The sequence below is a fragment of the Pocillopora damicornis genome, chromosome 5 (genome assembly GCF_964200805.1).
Source record: "Pocillopora damicornis chromosome 5, jaPocDami1.2, whole genome shotgun sequence".
Classification (NCBI taxonomy): domain Eukaryota; kingdom Metazoa; phylum Cnidaria; class Anthozoa; order Scleractinia; family Pocilloporidae; genus Pocillopora; species Pocillopora damicornis.
In genome coordinates, this window is record NC_142674.1 from 22951159 (window position 1) to 22975046 (window position 23888).

The 23888-nt window shown below is 38.2% G+C and overlaps 3 protein-coding genes and 1 pseudogene across 3 annotated transcripts in view; 1 reads left to right on the plus strand and 3 right to left on the minus strand.

Moving 5' to 3' along the window:
• LOC149046025 (VWFA and cache domain-containing protein 1-like) overlaps positions 1 to 8531 on the minus strand; it is a 10018-nt gene extending 1487 nt beyond the window's left edge. Inside the window, exons 1-8 of the mRNA XM_089205994.1 lie at positions 8367 to 8531; positions 5120 to 5710; positions 4574 to 4721; positions 4173 to 4297; positions 1156 to 1499; positions 716 to 904; positions 160 to 500; positions 1 to 65 (exon numbers count right to left, since the gene is read on the minus strand). The exon at positions 1 to 65 is cut by the window's left edge and continues 86 nt beyond it. Of these exons, the coding sequence (XP_089062120.1) occupies positions 1 to 65; positions 160 to 500; positions 716 to 904; positions 1156 to 1499; positions 4173 to 4297; positions 4574 to 4721; positions 5120 to 5710; positions 8367 to 8531 (1968 nt within the window). The remainder of the gene's footprint in view (positions 66 to 159; positions 501 to 715; positions 905 to 1155; positions 1500 to 4172; positions 4298 to 4573; positions 4722 to 5119; positions 5711 to 8366) is intronic.
• A 1196-nt stretch (positions 8532 to 9727) lies between these two features.
• Positions 9728 to 13716, plus strand: LOC149046026 (carnitine O-palmitoyltransferase 2, mitochondrial-like). The gene is made up of 7 exons (XM_089206353.1): positions 9728 to 9783; positions 11123 to 11226; positions 11541 to 11674; positions 12012 to 12214; positions 12476 to 12746; positions 12889 to 12997; positions 13317 to 13716. The coding sequence occupies exons 2-7, from the start codon at positions 11137 to 11139 to the stop codon at positions 13632 to 13634; spliced, it is 1125 nt and encodes a 374-aa protein (XP_089062479.1). The 5' UTR covers positions 9728 to 9783; positions 11123 to 11136; the 3' UTR covers positions 13635 to 13716.
• Positions 13717 to 20249: 6533 nt separating this feature from the next.
• Positions 20250 to 21475, minus strand: LOC149046027 (uncharacterized; annotated as a pseudogene).
• A 396-nt stretch (positions 21476 to 21871) lies between these two features.
• Positions 21872 to 22662, minus strand: LOC149046028 (uncharacterized). Its single transcript, XM_089206355.1, has one exon. The coding sequence runs from the start codon at positions 22645 to 22647 to the stop codon at positions 21940 to 21942; it is 708 nt and encodes a 235-aa protein (XP_089062481.1). The 5' UTR covers positions 22648 to 22662; the 3' UTR covers positions 21872 to 21939.
• Positions 22663 to 23888: the final 1226 nt, after the last annotated feature.

Here is a 23888-nt window from a genome sequence, read left to right on the forward strand (position 1 = left end):
ACATTCTTTGTTAGTAGAGCAGCTGCAAGTCTTGGATGAACACGAGCCCTCCCTTGATATGATTCCTGTTGATGTAAAAGAGAAAAGAAACGTTCTCAGCGTAAATTAAATATATTTTTTATTCTAACACACCTGTCAGATTTTTCCCATGTCTCTTACCCAAAAAGGCATTACTTCCACCAACTTTCAAGAGCTGATACTTCTTGCAACGTTTTCCATTCTCAAGAGTACTCACTCCTTGAAATGGAAGCTTTAGCTCGTAAAAGCTCTGCAAGCCGATTTTCTCCAAATTTCGACATTCCTTCTTTACCAAATAACCTTTTTGTATCAGATCTTCGGAAATGTCTTTCTCTTTTTCTGTGATGTGGACATACTCCAGAGTTTTAGCTGTTATATCTGGCTGTAGGAAATCATTGTGCATGATTAGGAATCCAGCACTGTCCAAAACAAAACAATCATAGCTGCTCTCCTCACACTTTGGGTATGTGTCTGTCAGAAGTCTGAAACAAAAGTATTTAGTTATTATTAAGGCAAAATCTAGAACAAGACAACCTCGGTTTAAACGGTCTTAGCCTGGAGAGGAAGTCACCTCGGTACTTTAAGTATCTATGGTTAGAATAAGAATAGAATGATCTGTTTTGCACAGAGTGAAATAGACACAAAGATATGGTAGCTATGTATTAGAAGTGCGGTCTACAAAATATGATATGCTTACTTTTGAAAGTATGATAAGGGGAAATCTGCGCCCATGACTCCAATAACCTGATCATTTGTACTATGCTGGTTGTTTGTCTCACAGCGGTAGAGGGTGTGGGCTGCAGTTATCACCACTCCTGCACCGAAGGCGTCTATATAGGGCGTGGAGAGGGCAACTGACCCCGTATTGCTCAGAGCGGTGTGGTACCTAAAAAATGACAAAGGTGAAATGATAATTTGATATATCATATGGTAATTAAAGCTTTATCGCCCAATAGCATAGGTTTGTGGGACGTTCGGGTGGATCATCATACTTTTCTGTTTGTGAACGAATGATGTCTACACAGAGGGTGGAAGACAAAGCTTGGTTGACTCCAAAGACACTTTTTAAAGTTAAAAGACGATGGAAGAATGGGAAACATACTCCCGATGTAAATTTTATAACCTTAAACTACTAACCATGGTCTTTTCCTCGGATCGTAAGATTTGGCCAGCAAAGTTCCAGGTGTCATTCTGAAAACACCATTGGCTGTGCCAACATATCTCCAAACAAGATATTTAGTGTACTCCGATTTTTTTCGAAACCAAATATCTTCTACCTTCTTGGTAGCTAAGACTGTATTACGTATGCCACTTTTAAATCCGGGGTTGATTGCTCTTGCACTTTTCATAAACCTTTCGTAAGCGTTCACTTTAGATACTGACTCATCCAGTCCAAGGTATTTGTATGGATCTGTGAAGGCTTCTGCACTAAACTTTACCACAGTTGAATCTGTGACAATAATAAGGGTTGTGATATTGCTCTATAATATGATGCAACAGTTAAGAGTCGCGATATCTTTTAAAAATCATTGAGCATAAATAGCAATGACGACGATAACATTTCATGGATGGGGAAGGGCGGGGGGCTTACAAACCTTTTGCTGCATATCTTGAAAAGTGAACGCATGGCGAATCCGGCTTCACCAAGTCCAAGCGATGGTATAAAAATTCAAAATCTGCGTAGAAAAGCGCGCAATGTTTAAAGGTACAACAAACATGTACGTGAAGGAATTCAATCAAAATATAAACCAACCGACGAACCAACGGAAATCATGCAAACAATACAAACAAAGAACGCAGAGCTTGATAACAAGGTGGTAATAATGACGTATGGGATGGAACAGGACTTACAAATCCTTCGAGATATTGCTTATCAAGATGGTGAACGATATGGAGTATCGCAAGCCTCTGACGTTACTGTAAGTACAACCACCGTATTCACGGCCCTGTCAATAGCGCAGGATGAAGAAAAATCCAGGCTACCCATGACGATCCGAACCTTAAACCTTCCAATTTGGTAATCGAGAGATTTTAGCCGTGGTGACATTTCACTTTTACTGTCACAGGAGGGCCGACATACCTGGCCAGAGCTATGCATGCCGTCTTGATTTCCGTAGCCAGTCCTTTTACAGGAAATCCTCAGCATTCTCATTATTTATCCATCAGTTTAGAAGCTTCTAAGCTTATAGGAAATGTGAAGACATCGCATCCTGTTCAATAACAAGATAAATGAGCTTAGCTTGGGGCAAGGGATCAAAACAGTATTGATTACTCGTACTCAAGAACAACTCTGTAGACATATGGAAGCTTAGTGTATCAGTTGTCCTTTGGAAGACCTCCTTAGTCATTCACAGAGGGCTGAAGTTAAACTTCTCACTACTTTCCTTTTATTATAGGCAGGGAAATTTACTTACGTGGGAAACACAGAAAATTTGCGAAGAGACTTGGCAACGTATTACGATTTCTTCTCTGAAAACTTAGTGCGCGATGCACCAATCATATCCATTCCTTACATTGATGCTTTTGGCACGGGTAAGAGTCCGGTGTAATGGTAGCAGATAAAATAACGAGTTACAGCTGTTTTTGGTATGTTAAACTTGTACAATAATCAATGAAGGGCTATTATAATAACTAATTAAATGTGTAATCATGAGGATACAAGCCGATCAAGAGGTTTGATGTGGTCGACTGGTGCCGCAAAAATGGTCTCGAGGTGATTCAGTCAGCCTTTTCTGGTTACGGTTTTTAATCTAGTTATGTATTTTTTTTAATCACTTGTTTCTTGGACTTGCTCAGCCCTGCAACCCTTTGTTCATTTCGATTCTCCTTCAGCGCAAGAGATCAAAATTCCTCTCTCGAAGCTCACTTGGTGGGAAATCATTTTCTGCGAGACAAAATAAACACTAAGATCATTGCAGCAAAGTCGTCCAAGACCATGCATGTAGAGGAGTGTGCAGGGCTAGTTAACCACTGAACTTGTATATCTATCTCGACAGGTCTGTTAACTTCCATAACACTCCCATGCTATTACCAAGGGAAATTCATCGGTGTTGTTGGTACCGATATTAGCATGGAAGACCTTCTATCGGAAATCACATATTTTCAGAGAGGCCAATCAAGCTACGCTTTCATGGTGGACAGCTCTGGGAGGACCATGATGCACCCTCTTTTACCAGCCCCTTCAGATGCATTCGGTGACCCCATTTTTATGGATATAACAGCTTTAGAACCTGAACCCGAGTTTACCTCAGTGTTTCTATCAATCAAAAGGTAATGAGCTCTTCGAAGTAATTGCTGGGGCCAAAACCCATCGTAGCTTCGGTATGAATGAGAAAGGCAGCTAAGAATAAGGAATTTGTTGTTGTTTTTATTGGGGAAAGGAAAATTGAAACTAGTTTCGATGTATTTCCTCTGAATCGATTCAAAACAACGATAAAAAAAGAGATGAAGATAGAAATACGAGAGATAGTAAGTTTTGAGCTCGGTAAAGAAATAGAGAAAGATGTTTTTTCGTCATGTCACGAACGTGGGACGGCAATGTCGAAAGCGTAATGTTTGTTGATAGAAATACGAGAGATGGCAAGTTTTTAGCTCGGCAAAGAGATAGACAAAGATGTTTTCTTTTTCGGAATCCGAAGGTCTGAGGTTCGATTTCTTATGGGGACTCAAAATTTTTTCTTTGTCCCACGCTCGTGACAAGACGAAAAAACATCTTTCTCTAAAAAAAGGGAGGTACAGGAAATCTCGTCCGAATCTAGGTGCTTTGAATTCGATTTCTTTTATTATAGAAACAAAGGTCTTATGCAGTTCGGACGAAATACTCATTAACAAGTTGAACGTAAAGCAATTGAATGATTTAATTTTATCTTTCCCAAGTGGTAAATCCGGACAGAAAGCATTTCCATCAAAGCGTTTCCTGGCTCGTGGTGGACAAGTGGAGGAAGGAGTGACAGTTGCAACTTATCGATCGACCTATTTCTGGGAACCAGTTGAGCACACTAACTTTACTGTTACGATTGTGGTTAAAGATGGCGATAAGGATGAAACACTGGACACCCAGACTATTCCCTCCGGTAAACCAAAGCGTCAATAGAAAAGATGCAAATTGTCAGAAAGATATTGACTGACTTTACGTTTCCACGTTAACGACTGACCTTATAGATCCTTAAAATGGCCGTTAGAAAGATTATGACTTTCGTCCTTGAGGTTTCTCTTCCAGAAGAGGAACCTTTTAGCAGATTGAAGGCTGAGCGGAAAGCTTTGGAATATTGAGTTTCTCCTGAATTAAAAAAAAGAAAAAAACTTTACAGGATTATGGTTATCATAAGTTCATGAAGAGCCTTAGAAGCTGTCTTTGACTTAACACATGAATGAGAAAGGCTGCAAACTACTGAATTGACTCAGATCAAGCTAAATTTGGCATAACTCAACATTGTACCTACAAAACTTAAAACTCTCATTTTGTCGACTTTGCTTTGGTAATCAGTGAACATGTCATGAAGATCACATTCAGGGACTGCTGATGACATGGAAAAGAACGCTAGTTGATTTTTACCTCCAGCAGACTGTGAATCAACATAGCTGTCCATGTATTTTATATTGATTGGTGTGGCATCTGCTAAACGTTCGCTGTGGCAGTCACGCCCATCACCTCTGTACCCTGTTGGTGTGGCTGCTTTATCACTGAAGCTTACTATTCCGATCTATGATAAAGAAGGGAAAATAATATTTTCGTCAAAGCATTTTATAAGTCAGTGAGTGAGTAATTCCTGAGGTCAGGCGGTGGTAAGTCGTTGGGTCAATCGTTAAGTCAGCTACCTAGCTAGCATGCAAACATAGCGTTGGCAAGTCACCGTGTTTTAGATGTTGACAACTCATTCGATAGTAAGGCGAATCAATTGATCATTCATTTAAGTCCTTTATTCAGCACTTTAGTATATGCTGTGTGAAAGATCACTTCTCAATTGTATTAGGGTTAAAGGGGAAGGGAATCTAATAATGTGTAAAACATATTTTCCTTTTATTTCCGTTGAGAAATAGGATTATCAAACGATTGCAGAATGCTTTACTCTCATACACACAAACTTTTCCTCATACTCACCCTGTCCCTGGGATTCGTTGTACTCAGAAAAGTTTTAGCAGCTTCCTTAGCGATCCTTAGCCGGCTTCCTTTCATCGATCCACTGGTGTCGAGAACAAGAACAACATCCTTTGGCTTCGGCGTGGCCGTTTCCACGTAAAATGGCCTGAAACGAGGATCATAAGATCTGCAATCTTCCGTATCTTCAAATGCAGGGTAATTAGCCAACGTGCCTTCTTCTGATGCAAAATATTGCCACTTGATGAAAGGATTATCTTGCAAAATGTTTTTCATCTCCTCCACGACTGAATTGGCGACATGTTTAGGTGATGGGGGAGCATTTTGGGATACTTTTACGCACGCACTTGATATGTCGAGTCGTTTGCGAAATCTGGAGTCATATTCTGCATTTTTAGATGAACTTGACACTCGACAGCATTCTGTCGGGATTGATGAGGGAGGTGTGGGCCAGGAGGACTCAACAGCTGTTTTAAGCCTTTGTACAACGTAAAATCTGTCTCTGAATTTGTTTGAGACACTTGCTGCCAGATTGGGGATAAGTTGACTGCCATCCACGACTGTCTCTGTAAACTTTAACCTGTCAAAATACTCCTGGATAAGAGATTATCAAGACTTACAAGAAAAATAGATAAAAGAAGAGATAAACTCGGATTTGTAAAAGAAGCAAACAACTGACGTGACGGCTCTTTTCATGTAACCGGTGTACTGTCAGTTGAACTGGTGCGTTTAAAATGAGATTGAGATGGTTGGTGGAAGAGATAGATTTTGAGATTGGGATTAAGCAAGAAGGACTTGAACGGGTATGAAGATGAAAACTATTTATTATTTGCTTATAATAAAAGCTAATTTTTTTGGTTTGTCTCACGATGTAGTCACGTGTGATGTAGACGCGACGTTTCGACTGCAAACTGATAGTCTTCTTCAGACGACCAGGTCGACTGGTCATGCGTGATCTTCTAAAGCAGGATGTTCTGCTGTGATTAGTTGTTTTTACAACAGCTCTGATTGGTGCATTTCGATACTTGCTGTTCACTCAGTGATTTGCTCCCTCGGCGGTCCGCTGTCGCACGGCTCTCCTGTTGTTGCGTTTTTTGATCGTGGGCATCCACGCTTCTGGAATTTCCATTCCACTATCCCTGTTGATGTTGTTAGGGTGAGGTCTTATATGAATTGCCTCTTTGCCCCTGCGCGTGTAGAAATAAGGGTCACGATCAATAAACTTTACTTCGTTCCAGAGTGGCTTGTGTCCAGTGTTGCGGGCATGCTCTGAAACGACGGAGGTCTCAGTACGGGCGAGTCGAATGTCTCGATCGTGCTCCTTAATTCTGTCTTGCGTAGCTCTTCCAGTCTCTCCGACGTACACCTTGCCGCATTTACAGGGAATCCCGTAAACTACGCCATCTGGATTGATCGTGATCCTTATTACTACCCGCGCAGCGTAAAAGAGGCAATTTTTCTTCACCCTAGCAACATCAACAGGGATAGTGGACTAGAAATTCCAGAAGCGTGGATGCTAACTGAACAGAGTGCTGTAAAGAACTCAACACCACAGCTTCCCTGTCAATATTTGATATCTTTATGATTGCACAGTGTTTATTGAGAGGAGCGAAGGAAATCTGTGGCAAACGTGACCGGTCGTAGGTTTTTGTGTACGTATTCCTCTCTAGTGGCACTTCTAAAAACTGACCCTGTCTATCATGTGTAGCTCATTGGAGCTGGATCGTGGAACATGAAACTGTATGAAAACTATGATCTATTTCGGTAACAAGAATAAAAAAAAAAGTTGTTCTATCACGTGTGTTTTTAGTGCGCGCGATGTCTGACCAACGTAAACACAATCACAATCTTTAAATTTGAACTTGTACACGATTCCTCTGGAAGCCTCTCTCTCGATCCATCGTGTCGTTTGGCTTTTTAATTACGGTCGGGATTGAGCGGATAGGCTTATAGGCGACTTTGATGTTGAAACTTTGAAGAAATTTAGTGACTCTCTCGGAAAATCCTTTGGCATAAGGCGGGATAACCAAGCCGCGCTGGTTGGTATCATTAATTTCGTGTTGTCTATTAGGTTGGTGGCCATTGTTTGTGAAATTAGCATGGTATTTATTAGCGGCGAGGGCTTTCGTTACTCCCAAATGGTTGTTTGGATACGTAGATGACAGCTACGTGTGTGTAAAAAGGGAACACGTAGATGAATTTCATTCACACCTCAATTCCATCAACGTTCACATCAAATTTACAATCGAGATAGAATCAGAAGGTTCCACTGGCTTTCTTGACACTAAAAAAAACAGACAAGAAGATGGCACGACCACTGTGCCTGTCTACAGGAAAGCTACTAACACCGACCTTGTTTTCAAATCACACCACCATCCCCAGTACAAAAACTCGGTCGTGCGCACTCTCATGGATCGCGCAAAGAACATCCTTCCGCTAAGGACGAAGTGTCTCGGGAAACTAAGCGAGTAGCGAAAGCCCTCGCCGCTAATAACTACCGTGCTAATTTCATTCACAATGGCCGCCAACCTAATAAACATCGCACGCACTAAAAACACGCGTGAAAGAACATACAAATGCCTTAGCAACACTGCATGAAAACTCTCTGTTGGCCAAACACCATATGCTTTACAGTCACCAAATAGATTTGGAGAGTGTTGAAATTGTTGAAAGGTCATCGGCGTGGCGACAAAGACTAATTCTTGAAGCTTGGTATTCCATGCGAGATAGAAACGCTCTAAACGAACACTTAACTCTACCAAACATGTAAAATAACATTAAGAATTTTTAGAGCCATTGAAAATACTCTTAAGACTATGGTTACACTAAAAAATTCCTTCAAGATTTAGTTTTATCATACACGTGGACATATACCAAGCAGGACGCCGTTAGATATTTGCATTTTTTTATCTCTGCTGAAGAAGACAACAGTTAAGTAGCCGAAACGTCCAACAAAATATTTTTTAGCCAGTGCCAACTTTTTTTTTTCTTTTTACAAAAATTTTTAATATGCCTGGTACACACCTACTATTTTTATGATCTATTTCAATCCTATAAACACTACTTAATTAGTTAAATTATTTAGCAGCAGAAATGACATAAAATTCTCCGCCAGATAATGCTGTTGGTGGGCAGTAATACATTGCAAGACGTAACCATTTACACAAATTTTTCTTGCGCAAAACGTTTTTGATATACACAGGAACTGAAAGGACTTCACGTGTATCCAAACTATGAATCTTGATCTTACCTGCAAATTAGAGACGCCAAGTCCATCTGAAGCTAGTTTGGTTAATGTTTGACTGAAAAGACTTGGATCTAGTAAATCAGCTGTGCAACACGGACAAAACGTCATCAAAAAAAGCATTACAGCGACCGAATTCCCATTTTCAGGAAGGAACGAGGAAGACGCCATGTTTTTGAGGTGACAGTCGTACTTAGCTAGCACCGTCTTCTAGTCGCCGTTTCAGCTCGTTTCCACAGCAAGATACTGCTTACGTTGAACCCCAACGCTTTTTCCTGGCTAGTATTTTTTTCTATTTTTAACGAATGACGTTACCTGATCCCAATATTTCACTTTCGTGATCATAGAAACTAGAATTTGTATTCTGTTTATCGTCAAGTAACTGCGAAATTATTTTATATTGTTTTTTTTTTTTTAATTGAACTACCGTTGTATGCTATGTTTCTATTCAATTAGGTCCGTGCTTTTGCATAAGGTTATGTAAGAATTACGTAACGCTGGCAGCGTTTTATTTCTCGCCAGTGTAAGCGTTGTCTTCTCTAGATAATTTTCATTGCTAATTGATTTCAACTTAGTCGTTCCGTTAGTTTTTGCTAGGGCCGTGTTACTTTTGTTTAAGAGTTTTACACACAAGTTACGATATTCAATTTAATACGGTATATTTACTTGTAAGTATGATTTATAATTTTAGCCAGTATTGTATTGTAAATAATCATGCAATTCAGCCTTATTAGGCTGCCATCTGATTTTTAATGAAGCTATCTATCTACCTGTTTGCATATTTGAACACGTCAGCTAAATCCCTGTAGAACTAGCATATAAATATATACAAATATGAATTTTCACCTGTGCCTTCTAACAAGCTTTCTAAGGTTTTCTCAGTTACAAAAATCTTTTGCAACTATATATTTAAATTTTCATCAGCTTGCTTTATGAACAATAGCCCCTATTGGCTTTAAATAATGCATGGATGTTTGTCTGCAGACAGTATTGGTTCCAAGAGGCAAACAGTGTTTGAAGAGTGAAGCTCAAGGAAAACTGTGAGCTTTGAGGAACAGATAGTGTCCAGAGACAAATATTTGTGCATTTTTGTGTGCAAAATGGAGGCTATTTTATCCTTTATCTTTCAAATACTTTTGTAATGCACAGGGGAAAACCTTTGAAACTTTATGCTAGCATAATGACCTGTAGTTTTTCTTTGCCCACACAGTGTTTTGTGTTCTCTTCACATGACAGGACGGAAAATGCGTGCACTGTAAGTACCTCCCGTTGTCCCATACAAACCCTTAGAAAAGTTTTCTAAGACTTTGTATGGGACAACGGGAGGTACTTACAGTGCACGCATTTTCCGTCCTGTCATGAGGCCTTCATGCAGAGCTTACACAGAAAGACAAGCGCAACAAACATACAAGTTACATAGCAGGTATCTCATAAAAGCTATAAAATTATGTACAGACTTAGAAAGTGTTGCCTGCATAATTCACAGGATTCAAATTAAGCTACATGTAGCTATAGCATTAAGCTATAAAATTATGTACAGACTTAGAAAGTGTTGCCTGCATAATTCACAGGATTCAAATTAAGCTACATGTCTTGTTCTGTTTTTATGCAAGTATGTTTGTATCATTACACCCATATTTTATGTTGCGAGTCAAAATGCTGAAAATTAGGCTACACTGTAAATGATTTTAAGTTGTATTTGTTTGGTATCAAAGTTTTGTAATGCAAGTAATGTATTGTAATACTAAATAACCTATTAAGCATTTTGGTGTGTAGTATTGCTGAGTATTTTACTCCTTGTTTCCTGTATTTTGACTTGCCATTCAGGCTGGTCAAAATATAGCACAACTTGTGAAAAGACTTAGCATGAGTAGCAAAATACTAAAATGTTTAATATTAAGATATTTTAGTGTATAGTAACATTGTGGTGTGAAATGTAGAATAAAAATAAAAAAAAAAGAAAGGCTTTTATTCTGATGATGTGAAAGTCAGCTTGTGGAACAGCTTTTACAACTCTCGTAACACTCCCTGAATGACCAATACAGAATTTTTCTTACAATATCATTACAATATTAAGCAGACAGCTGATGAGAATGAAGAAAAATATCAATTAGGGGATTTTTGGTTGATCCAATACTGAATTCTCTGTACTAATATTATAACACATGTATGGCAGATAGTAAGGAGAATTACTAATGAAATCTTGGAAGTGAAAGACTTGAGCTCTGCAACTCTGTTCCTACTTTTTATCATAAACTAAGGGTCAAGTTGTTTGTCTCTTTCCCAACAAATGAAAACTTCAGCTTCAGTTTCATAACCCAATTTCCTCTTTTGTATTATTCTTATCTTATTAATTTTAGCATCTGCTTTTTGCTTAAGTTATATCCTAATTTTTTTTTAATTGTTGTATTATTTGAATTGCTAGTAACGTCATCATTTTAAGTTATGATAGTATTAAAATTATATTAATTGTCACTGAAAAGCAAACTTTAAGGAATGTTTGTAAAATTTGTATTGTATAGAAAAATGTATTTTTCATCAAGCTAGACCACACTTTTGGCAGTTGGCTATTTCCATAAGCATTTTTTTTATAAAGGCAATCTACTTTATTCAAAAAGCTTTCTAATGTACTCCTTACCTATCTTATGTCACCAAATCACCTTGCAGATTTTTTTTCATATGAACACATAGATACTTGAAATAATATTAATATGTGTCCCTTCAACTGACTTATTAGAGTCCTTGATATCATTGTCTATCAGGTCCTTGGTATGACATGTATTTAGAAGCCAGGGATTCTGTAGTTCTAAACTACAATCCATTCTTGATGTTCAAAGATGATCCAGTGGCTGAAAATAATAATCAGGTACCATTTTGATAAAATTACAGTATTGGATTCAAAGAAAGATTCATTTTTTTTTTTACATTTGTACTTATTATTACTGATTGTTTTTGTTTTTTTTTGTTTGTTTTTTTTGACAACAAGCACTGCTAAAGGAAAAACTATTTGAACCTCAAACCCCTTAAGATTTGGGCTGTAATTCTGTGACACTTTTCAGTTAGAGTACTAGAATGGCAAGTCTAAGGCGACTGCTAGGTTTAATTATGACATTCCTCCTGCATAATGCTCGGATCAGCAATTTCTAAAGTGTAGTGTTCTTTGCTGTGTTCTTGTGATAGGTTGTCAGGGCAACCAACATGATTAAGTCTGCGATGAGGTTCAAATTATCATTAGATGATCTTTTTCTTGAGCCTGATATATTTCATCTAAATCCTAAATCAAGTGACACACAGTGGTTTCGGAATATTATAAGGTATGTTTCTTACAGTCAGTTACTCTAAATGCATTTGGTATTTTGTGATTACTTCTTTTTTGCTTTTACAATACTCAGTCATGCTCTTTTTATTAGCAGTTTGTTACTCTTCTTGAGTCAACCTTTTGACACCTAAGAGTGACTAGCATCTATTTTCTCCTTACATTGTCAACCCTGAATCACACAATAACATCATGAGAAGAAAGGAAATAATCAGCGACTGAAGAAGCTCTTGATTGGTTGAACAAATTCTCATTGTCAGCACCATAGGAAATGTATAGAGAACAGCAGAGAGAATATTCATACTGATGTTAATGGCTCATGATATTATTTTCAGGTTTGTTCCTCGGCAGCTGTCTTGGTATGGTGCATTTCTTGTGAAAGCTTTTCCTTTGGACATGAGTCAGTACAGCAGACTGTTTTGCTCCACACGGATACCAGAGCTGAAAAAAGACAAACTGGCCACATTTGAAACCGGACGGCATATTCTTGTCATGAGAAAAGGAAACTTTTACGTGTTTGACACAATCACAACAGATGGTAAGATCGGAAACATCAAAAATGTATCACAGTAAAGAGATGTATTTTTAAAACGGTGACCAAGACATGTTACAAGGGAAATAATTTTAAGAGCAAGGAAACATGTGGCTCAAATATTGCGTGCTAAATATTTCAGGTCGATGGGAACTATTTTATCTTTAAGTAGTTCCATGTTAATGAACAAGACTTCACTTTGTTGACTGTTTTTCCAAACCGTGACTGGTTCTCTAAATGTGAACGTGTTACTTTTCTCATTTTTAGGTAACATAGTCCCAACTGCCACCATATATCAAAATCTCAAATACATCATTGAAGACTCCACCCCGGCCCCCAACTTCCCAGTAGCTGCTCTGACGTCAGAAAATCGTGACAGTTGGGCGAGCATGCGCGATGCTTTGGAAGCCATTCCAGGTAATGAGGAGGTCCTCAAGTTGATTGACAGCGCCGTGTTTGTTCTCTGTTTGGACGATCATGACGTTAGCAGTATTGCGGATGTTACGCGAACGTTTCTTCATGGTGATGGACGAAACAGGTAAAGACCTTTGAAAGCTTCTCTATATGTGTGAATTACTGTAGCGAGGTAAATAATGGAAGCCTTGCATCTACTTATTTTATAGCTCTTTATCTTAGAGCATTGTCAGGTAAATATTTTCTGTGACTTTTTTATTTCTCAGATGGTTCGACAAGTCATTCCAGCTGATAATTTGCAACGATGGTAAAGCAGCAGTTCATTTTGAACATGCTTGGGGCGATGGAGTTGCTGTGTTGCGTTTCTTCAATGAGGTAAACATAGTAAATTCTTTAGTTTACATAATGCGACTTTGATAAGTTGTTAACCTCACAGGAAAGAAATATAAGCATTTTTCCACTCTTGACTCTTGTGCCACTGTTTAAGCGCGCTTGGTATCCGCGTCACCCTTTCCCGCGCTTGGTACTCGCGTTACCTTTTCCCGCTCTGGACATTTGCGTTACTTTTTCCCGCGCTTGGTATCCGCGCTTCATATTCCGTTTTCTTGTCCTTGCAAATTAGGATTTTCATATCAACCTAGAATTCAAGTCGAACATCTATCGATATCAACGTTTTAATTTTTTCCTTTCACAGGTTTATAAAGACACTACGACTCGGCCGGCTTGCACCCCGGCCACCGCTCAAAACTTCAACGCGCAAGCGACCGCGAGAAAATTGGACTTTAAATTAAACCCTGAAATTGAGAGAGGAATCAGCGCCGCTAAAGAGAAATTCGTCAAAACTGTAAATGGACTAGACATTGCCGAGCTTCAGGTTCACACATATGGAAAAGATTATATAAAGAGCAAGAAACTCAGCCCTGATGCAATCATGCAGCTGGCTATTCAGGTAAGTAAACACAATATTTTGTTGTTTTCTGGAGTTTCACAGCACTGTCACTCATTTCCTTAACCCGTTCACTCTCAAGATCTCATTAGTCATTTTGCCTACTATTTTCCTCGCAACTCTTATGATTTTGGTTTAGAGAATTTTGTCTTGGATCAACTAATAATCTGTCTGCTTGATATTGTATTGATATTGTAAGGAGAAATTCTGTCTTGATCAATTGTGGGAGCTTAAGGGTTAATCTCGTGTAAATGAATCGATGCTAAGGTAATCATGCGTGTTAAGGCTTGCTAGGCCTTTTAACTAATGCCCCATTCACACCAGGTCTCGATGGGGTCATCTTCCTTTGTGAGCAGCGGTGTCATAGACTGACCTCTTTTCTTATGGGAGATCTTGGTACTTTCACAAAAAGCGAGCAAGCTCACGTGAGTTACCAGTGAAAACTATGGACACTGGAAAACCACGAACTGTAACACTGCGAATATCCTCTGACTTCAGTAAAAGAAAGAACGTATTATGAATATGTCTTAATGATGGAAAAGTACGTTTTTACTATGTATGCAATTACGGTGAATTTAGGCAAGTTTCAGTTTCTCTAAGAAAACTAAAACATCTCTCTTCTTGAACGCGCGGCGTCATGACTTATTTTCTTATGTGAGACTGGCGCTTTAACAGACAAAGAAACAGATTACGGCCTAAGAAATATATGTACCGTAAAACCTGCCGCGAGCAACCAAAGATTTAAGTGAAGGGTATCTCCATCATGAAACGCTTGTGTACAAGTTGACAACGGAAATTCCATTCGAATCTATCGTGATCTCTATATCGTTCGTTGAACTCTCCAGAAACAAAGTCGAGTTAATAGCTAATGCAGATCATAGCCACTGGAAAACCACGTAGTGAGGCACCACGGATTTCCTTCAGCGAGGGACAGTCCACAACATAAATAAAGGTCTGATTTTAGTTTTATGATAATTAATTTCTTAGATTGAACGATACTCAATAACCCTAGTTAATGAGGATAAATTATACGGTATGAGCCACAGAGATTTGAAAAAGTCACCGTAAAACGAATTTATCGGACCGTGGTGGCGATTCAATCGCCCCATAAACCGCTTTACGAAGGGCTAACGCTCGAAATGGGACATAACTACATATGGCAAACACAAGGATCGAAAAAGCCGTTATCAGGCTTTGCCATTAGTGCCTTACCTCGGCTACAGTTATTAAATAACTAAAGCTGATAAAAACCGAGCGACTAGCAAAGATTTTCAATCGCACTTACCAAGATGCTGAAAATGTGGCTGATGCTTTGCAAATGAAACAACAAAAATAACGAATTACAGTTGGGACGTTTCTCAACCTTCCGAACTTCCGCTGTCACAGTGTTCTGGGTATCCAGATCCCTTGTGTTTTAAGTTATTCCCCTCTCCCCTCAGGGCTAGTCGAAATAAAAACGAAAAGTTTCAATTGCATAATTTTTTGTGTGTGTTCGTATGCCCGTCTATCGCGTCCTATTTAGGTTGAAATTTTGAAGAGTTAGTGATCATATAATAAAATTCTTATTGATGCGAGTTTGGTTTGGCTCTCGTTCATGAAGCAAGGACTTCGCTGCGCTCGGTCCGTAGATCATGACCCAGAGCCAAGTATTAGTTCTTGTCCGGCCCTTCCACTCAATCAATTGAACATAAAAAAAATTATTTTTTAAATAGGGAACGTCAGGCTTATGTGTTGACCTCTTTGAAAGATTTTATTTTCATCACAAGATCGATCACAGTACAACTTAAGTTTCTTTCTTTAAACGGTAAGCTATATGTGTGTGATAATCGACTCCTTGTCTTCGTGAACTTTTCATTTTCTAACGGCTGTAATTTGCATGATCGAAGCCAAAAATACTAAAAAAAAACTAAGTGACTATATTCGGTTTGGCACGTCACACTTAACTAGGGATGAAAAATGAATCATTTTTCCCTGTTTAATGTGAAACGTCAGGCTTAAGTGTTCATCCCTTTTGGAACGCTTGGATTTGCATGCATCACGAGATCGATCAGATCGAGAGCACAAATAAAGCTTCTGTCTTTAAAGGGTGTGCTATCTGTGCGTGAAAACTGGCCCGTTGTACTCATGAAATTTTCATTTTCTTGCTAGTGTGATTTACATGATCGAAGACAAATATAGTAACTGTTCTAACGCATGCGAAAACGGACGGAATGGATCGGGAATTTGCTCGAGAATAACTACGTCACTTGTCTTACCTTTGAATACAGTGACTGAAATATTGTAACAAGCAAATGACATCTGGGAGAGGAGGTAGCTTGACTTTCAGTAATAAACAATAGTCAAGAGGAGAGAGGTGGGGAAAATGGACCGCACTACAGTTACGTTGTAGGATCTGCGCATCCAAAAGGCACTTTCCTAAAAAAATCTCGCAACGGCATTTCTCGCTGCTTTTAGGTTTTCGTTTCCTCTTTTTCTCAGAAAATTACAAGAAAATTGCCATTAGAGGGCAGTAACACCAAGTCATCATTTGAATGAAAAAAATTCATGATGGGTAATTTTCCTCCTTGTCTTTGAAAAATAACAAATAATTGCAAGCTTGACAAGCTTGCTTTCCGTTTAATTTAGAATTGATGTCAACATTACCTGATTTCTCGAAATTCGGGGAAACTTCGTTTTCTAAGGTACCACGGTCATAGCCAAACAAGTCGCATTTGAGAATTATGGGCTCAGTATAGTAGAAGAAGGGTCTCAATGGGGTGATGGCTTTTACGGCTAACCATCAAAATTTTGGCTATTTAGTACGAATAATGGTTAATATCATTGTAAATGATGTTAACTATTATGTGAATTGTCCAATAGCTTGAGACTAGCTTACATTAGTTAAGCTTCTGCCTAAAATTGTACGTTGTGAGGTTCCTAAAAAGATTTAGATGCTTAGATGGGTCATTTTTAACTCGTGAATTGCGCGCATGCGCAAGAGCGAGTTATAGATACCATGTGGGGAATAGCATTCGCTCGATTGGTCGATTCCTGTAAACCTTTTTTTAGATTTTAGGCTTTTGAGTGCATTTGATAGTTTTTAGCGAGCAGTAAACAGAAGAAATGGCGACCTTTGTTGCTAAGAATAGTGGTGGGGTGAAAAAGAAGCCAATGATAATCTTAAAAGAGTTTTTTTTTCGTTTTAGTTTCAACAAGCGGCGCCAGCGACTGGCAGGCATGCAAGGATTTACACTGAAATAACAGAACAACCTTCGTTTTTCATAAAATTGTAATTTACAATCCTTGAACTCGAAAAAAATCCAAAGATTCATTGAAAATATTACTTACTGCGAAGCGCTCGAAGTTTACAGATGTTCAAAAGCTTTTTCTGTTATGGCGTGAGATTGAGGACAAAGTTGATCATTACGTTTCGTCGCGTGTGTTTTTCCTGTGTGAAGCAACAAAAGATGCCGGCGACTGACGAAATTACAAGTTAACACGAAAATCAGATAACACCTAAACAAACAATTTTAGCTACGATTTTCAGTGAATTTTTAAAGAACAATTTTCTTTTAAGTTTCAAGACAATTTGAAGATTCAACATACATACAACGTACTAAAATGCGAAAGTTACACACCACAAAATTGATAAGTAGGCCTGAAATGAAATTCTATCTTGTTATTGATTATACGTTGCCTAGCACGTGACTTAAATCTACCCAGGCGGAGATCCAAAATGACGGTGGCAGGCTTGGCTTAGTTATATCACTCAAAACTCGTTCCAGTTTGTCTGATTTGATAAAGAAGGAATCGTTAATGTTTTCATTAAGACAGTATTGCCTTGATTTTCTAATATTTACAACGAAAGAGAGTAAATTTCACTTTTCACCCACATTTACTTCCAACCTTTTCTTTTGAACCAGAAACAAAAATGATAGACGTTTAAAACACATGACATCATCCACCTTGTCAAATGTAATAGCATGATCATTTCAATTGTAATGCCTTCTTATCCCAACGTTACTTTGTTTCTTTGCTACATTAGCGAACACTAAACTACTGCTCGTACTCTAGATATGACAATCAACCACAAAATCCCCTAAACCAGATAACATTAAACATCATGTGTCAAAATCATGTGTCAATTCACGAGTTTGCTCACAGAGCACTTTGATTACAACAGTAATTAATTTAATTAGAAAACAAACATACAGGCTGTAATTCTTCGAAAAATTCACTAACTAGCTTAAAGGCCCATTTCCAACCTTGATGCAACGAGGTCGTTTGTTTTTGTTTTGAACCACCGCTTTTGTTTAAATAGTGCCTCTGATTGGTCAGTTATTTTAACCTTGTCACGTCTCAAAATACCTTCGGTGTTTTCTTCGATGAATTTGAAGAGCTTGAAAATAATTCTGTTTAAAACAGTTCTATACGTTTTAATCCGGTATGGTATCAGATGAACCATTGATTTAGTAGATTCCGTGGCAGTAAACACCTATGGATCGGTTGTTGCTAAAGACGAACGCGAAAATCCTTTCGAAGAGGGTTAAAATGTTGATCCACCACATTTTCATTCATTCATCAATTTTTTTTAATTGAAGTTTGTCATTCTTGTTAAATAAGAACCAAGGGTCAGTTGAAGTTTCCTGTCCGTGGAGAGGAATTTGCGCTCGAAAGAGTGGTCGAGGTTGTTGTCCATGCAAAGCAGCAAATAAGAATTGTAACGCAAACTGTCAGTGTCGCTGACGTTCCTGCAATGAAGTGACTAAACTTAAAATAATTAAACGTTCGGCAGTCCGATATTTTTCCATATTTCTCTTCGAAATCCAAAGAGTATTTATACGAAAATGTTCTACCTTTATTTACAATTCTCAAGCGCTTCCAGGCAGCCTAAAAATTTCGAACTTGTTGTTTCTCGCTAACCCTGTATACAGAGTACGAAGCCATCCAAGCGCTTTACACTTAAAAACTTTTCAATGACACGGCTGGACACGATCTTCAAATAACTCCATATTTCTCTTTGAAATATACCAATTTTTGGTTGGAAAATATTCTACATTCATTTACAATCCTCAAGCGCTTCAAGAAAGTGAAAAAAATGCCAACGTTATCTGTTTCGCTGACTTTGTACACAGAGTGCGAAGAGATCCAAGCGTGACACTAAGAAAATTTTCACCGGACACTACCGGACGCGGTCTTCGAATAACTAAACGTCCGGCAGTCTGATATTTTTCCATATTTCTCTTTAAAAAATACCAATTTCTATTGGAAATATTTCATCTTTATTTAGAATCCTCAAGCGCCTCTAGAAAGGGAACAAATTTGAACTTTGTCCTTTTCGCCGACTCTGTTCACAGAGTACGAAGAGATCCAAGCGTGACACAATTTTCTTCGAATTCTTCCAGACAAAATTCAAAATACTGTAAGGAAACTGTGAAATGACGAACGGCGAATGAATTTACCGTAAAACAGTTCACTATACGTCTAGGATGTCTTGAGAAAGACGATTTTAGAAGATTTTCAGTGATCTGAGAATTTCGTGTTACAGGAAAGTAGGTCGCGGTGCACGTTGCATGAAGGTTGGAAATGGGCCCTTAAAATTGAACAATTTTTAATGGATAATATTGATTTTTTTATAGTGGTCCACAGCGGGAAGGCTTTCTTTATCTAAGACATGGCGTGCAAAATTAAAAATTTCAACTTTAAATTTGAAAATCACATTTCTGATTACTTATCTAGTAGTTGTTTTAAAATCACTGGCAATCAGATGTGATCGATAATAGCCATGCATTTCTTATCATCCAACACGCATTAAGAGGCGATCTCTGTAAGAGCGGTCCAAGGTATTTCGCATCGGAAAAAAGTTTTCCCTCAAACTTTGCCCAATTAACTATCTTTGGTTGCAAGTAAATAAAACCACATTAGTTTCTGGAGATACGTTAAAATAAAATCTTTTAAATTCAAAATTTTTAAAGTCAAAGCTGCAAAAGGCCCTTTTTTTGACCTCTTGCGACATCGAAAATTTCAAAAGTTGAATACCCTGGTCCTCGTATCACACCGCATGCAGCAAAAAATCTTTTGTATTTTTAAACTGTGTGATATGTTAGGTGAATAAAAAGTATTTCAATTTTGATATTTGTTTATTCAGGGGTTCGTCATAATTTATTTAAAAACACTCGTTAGATAGCTTTCTGAAATTGGTCAAAAGTACTCTTTCCTTCTTAGTTGATATTGCTCGAGTCCAGACCAGACCATTGAAAACTCCGCTTGATTTCTTCTAATAAGATGTTTGGCTGCATAAAAATATAAAAACATCTAGCACTTATTAATTTTGTTCGCTGCGGTGACTTCAGACTTTCAATAAATCTTAGATTTTAACCACTTTAAGTTGAAAAGATAGTAGGACAGAGCTTTCAAACCTGTATGAACATTTCAGAACCAAACTACAGGATTCTATTTAGTGTAACTGGCGATAACAGCACACACTGAAATACACCGTGACCAGTGACTCTGTCACGTAATTCCATCGTATAATTGTCCTGAATACCTCTCAAGTCCAAGTAAAGCAGCGATTGCTCGAATTTCAAGCTGACAGGAACAAATGATATTTGGTCGTCACACCAAGAAGGTGTGAAAAAAAAAAATGCTAATTAAGATAAATAGTGACAACAAGAAAAGAGGTAAAGCATGAAAGTGTGAGAATTAAAAAGATACTTTTAGATTTACATGGTGTAATTGCTGATTCAAAGAGGGTTGTTCTCTTTGATTATGAATAGCCTTTTTTATCTCAAGCTTAATGCTGGTGGAGGCGTGATCTAAAACATGGAAGTTATCTGTAGAACACAAAACGTGACAATGTGGAGAATCTTTCAGATGCCTGAAAATGAGAGGCCCTGTCACTGACTTAGTGCTCTCTAACACGTGTGGAAAAATACCGGCAGAGGTTTCACCGACGTAACAGGCATTACAGCCAGCGCATACAAACTTATAAACTACACGTGAACGGAGCCCGTTAGGGACAGGGTCTTTCACACCAAACAAGTTACCGATTTTGAAGGAAGAGAAAACCAGTTTGATATCCAAGTCATTGCAATAGCGCTTGATAAAATGGCAGATCTTTTTTGAGTGATAGCAGAGAAGTGGCCTATGTAGGGTAGCTTAAAGTAGAACGTAGGTGAAGTGGTAGGAAGGGAATCCCGGGGATGATGATTGTTTTGGGTCCCAGTGATGTAACGGTTTACAATCTTCTGGATTAAATGAGCAGGGAAAAGATTCTTTTTTAGAATATCAGTGAGATTGTTAATGTCCTCGTGAAACCCTAACCAGGTGTTATTAATCTTGTAAACCCTATCAACGAGTGTCTTAATGAGACCCACTTTGTAAGAGTATGAGGTGAAGCTGAAATAATTAGTTAGTAACCCAGCGAAAGTTTTCTTGCGGTAAACCCTAGTTAGAGAGGAACTGGGGTCATGGTTGTCAATCAGGACATCAAAAAAGGGTAATTTGTAATTAATCTGCTTTTCCATAGTGAACTTGATGTTAGGGTGCCTAGAGTTGATATAGTCGAAAAATATAGTGGCATCTCGATCTGGGTTAAATAAGCAAAAAGTATCATCAACATACTGGCGATAAAATAAAATTGTAGAGCCATGAAAATTTTCCAACCAAAGTTTTTCGTGATGTCCCATAAAAAGATTGACTAAGACAGGGGCAATGGGGGACCCCATGGCTACGCCATCTATTTGATCATAAAAAGAACCATTAAATATGAAATGAGTCTGGGCGGTAACTCCAATGAAGAGACTTCTAAGTTCAGATTTGTTCCACTTAATGTCGGGACTACCGTCGGAAATGTAATTGACCGCTAAGTCAATACACTCCTCAAGAGGTATGTTAGTAAAGAGACTTTCAACATCAAAAGAGACCATAAACTTACGAGATATAGATAACGATTGGATGTCCTGTACAAAAGTAAAAGTGTCAGTGGCACAGTAATCAGTTGGAATGTGAGATGAGATGCCAGGTTTTAATTGTATGTTCCTATAGAAGATACGACGGAGCGAAATGGCGGTGTAGAGTTAGCTTCACGATTCTTATGCATTTTTGGGAGGGCCGTAAATTCTTGCTGGAAGAGGGGGAGTGGTGAAGAGAGGCGAAGACCAAATTTTTATTTGAGAGTGGTTTAGGACAGAATATTAACACATTACGAGGGTTGTCTCGTTATGAGCTGAAATCGAAAACACGGGTAGATGCTCAGCTAGAGAGCGTGAAGGTTACAACTTTTTTTTAAACAATTACAGCTCTCGAAAAGTCAGGCATTGATATCCCAAGAACCCATCTTTAATTCTGAGCCGCTTACAGAATAAAACTTAAGACGATTCACGTGAGGTTCTCAGCGCACAAAAATGTTTCCATGTGGGTTTTGCACGTTTCTCAACTGGTTTGGTCGATTTGTACCACAAGGATCATGAGTTGGTGAGTTAATCCTTGTGTCTCCATCAAAGTAGTAATAAGTACTTCCAGCAGTGAGGAGAGGTCCGCGACTGGAAAGACTCATAGATTTTGGTACCGTTCCAGTGCACTGATTAGAAACCTGCTTCACCAGTTTACAAGAAAGTGACCCCTTCTTCTGTGTCACTATGCTACCAGAACCTTCCTTGCATGCGATCCAGTTGTTGATGTTGCTCTTGATCAGGAATTCCTTACCAATGCTGCGCAACAAAGAAAAGTCCATGGCCTCATACTGCGTCTCGCTCAGTGGAACTGTTTTAGACACTCGAACGTTAGCGTCGCTAGCTGACCAAGATGGGCGCGGAGTGACAGCGTTTCGGCCGGTCCAGAAGCTTGAGTAGGTAGTGAAAGTGTAACTGTAAACTAGCGTCCAACCCCCTCCGTCTGTTTGCTGGTCGCAGTAGACCTGGAAAGCGTTACTACGGGAACCGCCATCAGGATCTATCCAATAAACGCCTGACACGGCGTAAGGGGACTTCTCTTTGAGCACCTTACAGTTCAGCACTGCTAAGTCTTTGGACAATCCTATGAAGTCTATAAAAACAAGATAGAAATGTAGCCAGAGGGCATTCCTGTCAAATTTGCTCATAAATGATTTTCTGACTGTATATATATCACTGAACGCTGGTTAATTTCGGGCGAAAGAATAAAATTAAGGGTATCTAATCCCCTATTTTTCTCAGAAGTATAACTCCAGCCCAATTATTTTGTTGGATCACAGATTGGTGCTGGGTCTATTGCAATTCAAGACTTAGTTATATAAAAATATTATATATAAATATAAATCTCCAAATAAATTAATCGACAAAGTAGAAACTCTAAAAGAAAAATAAAAAGTATTTTTCGGTTCTAAAGATTTCTTGAGTAGGATGTATGCATGGGCAGCCAAAACTCTAAGGTAAACTTTAAAATTCATCCAGTGATGTAAAAGTTAATAATACCCTGAGGTCGAGAAGAAAACGAAATAGAAGATCATCAAATGAAACAACATCATTCCAGTGTAAAGATCCTGAATTGATCGATGGCTAAAATGGAATTTTCTGTCGATCCTTTTGTCGAGATCCAACTTGCAATACTACCGGCCGATAAATATGCTTTTAAATGTTTAAAGTCTTCAAAGAAACAGGATAAAACTCGTGGTAATTTATTTTTAAACTCAATCATCCATGTCATCTAATTAATAAAGGTTTTGTAACAGTATTGATGTTTTGACAGCTGATGAGACTATTTGCCCTGAGGAGTTTATAAGGAAAACGCACGATTTTGCATTCATGATGACTATCAATAACAATAACCCAATTTTTTTTTTACAATTTACTCAGAAGAAATAGTTGATGAGGCAAGCAATAAACTAGTTTGTACTTTAAGATAACCTTGTGCAGCCTTCTTTTTATAATTTTAGATGTAATCAAGCCAAGTGCATTAGATGTTTTAATCAAACATAATATTATACCCATAAAAACGTATTTACATTCCACTGACCGATTCATCAAAGAAAAGTTGTGAGTTCCTACCTCGATACAAAAAGAAGGGGCATTTGTAAATAACGTTATTTTCTGGTTGAAAGAAAATCTCAAAAGCACTTAAAATTTTAAGTGCAAATACCTCTTTGCGGCGTTAATTTGTTATATATTTTACACAGTCATTTATGAGTTAGTTCGTGCATGAAATGAACATGTTCGCGAATTCGGTAGTCGTATGTAAATTTACGACCAAGTCAACTTAATTTTGCGTTTTAATGTACTGAAAAATTAAAGCGTATGTGAAATTATTTCGAAAAACAGTCGACAGAAAGTAATCATGAAAATAAAACATCAAAAGATGTCGTGC

Excerpts from the sequence above, each read along its gene's own strand:
- LOC149046026 (XM_089206353.1), top strand. The coding sequence starts at position 11,137 with ATGTATTTAGAAGCCAGGGATTCTGTAGTTCTAAACTACAATCCATTC. Across the intron at positions 11,675-12,011 it reads TGGTTTCGGAATATTATAAG|GTTTGTTCCTCGGCAGCTGT; the intron begins GTATGTTTCTTA and ends TATTATTTTCAG. Across the intron at positions 12,747-12,888 it reads CATGGTGATGGACGAAACAG|ATGGTTCGACAAGTCATTCC; the intron begins GTAAAGACCTTT and ends TTTATTTCTCAG.
- LOC149046028 (XM_089206355.1), bottom strand. The coding sequence starts at position 22,647 with ATGAGCAAATTTGACAGGAATGCCCTCTGGCTACATTTCTATCTTGTT.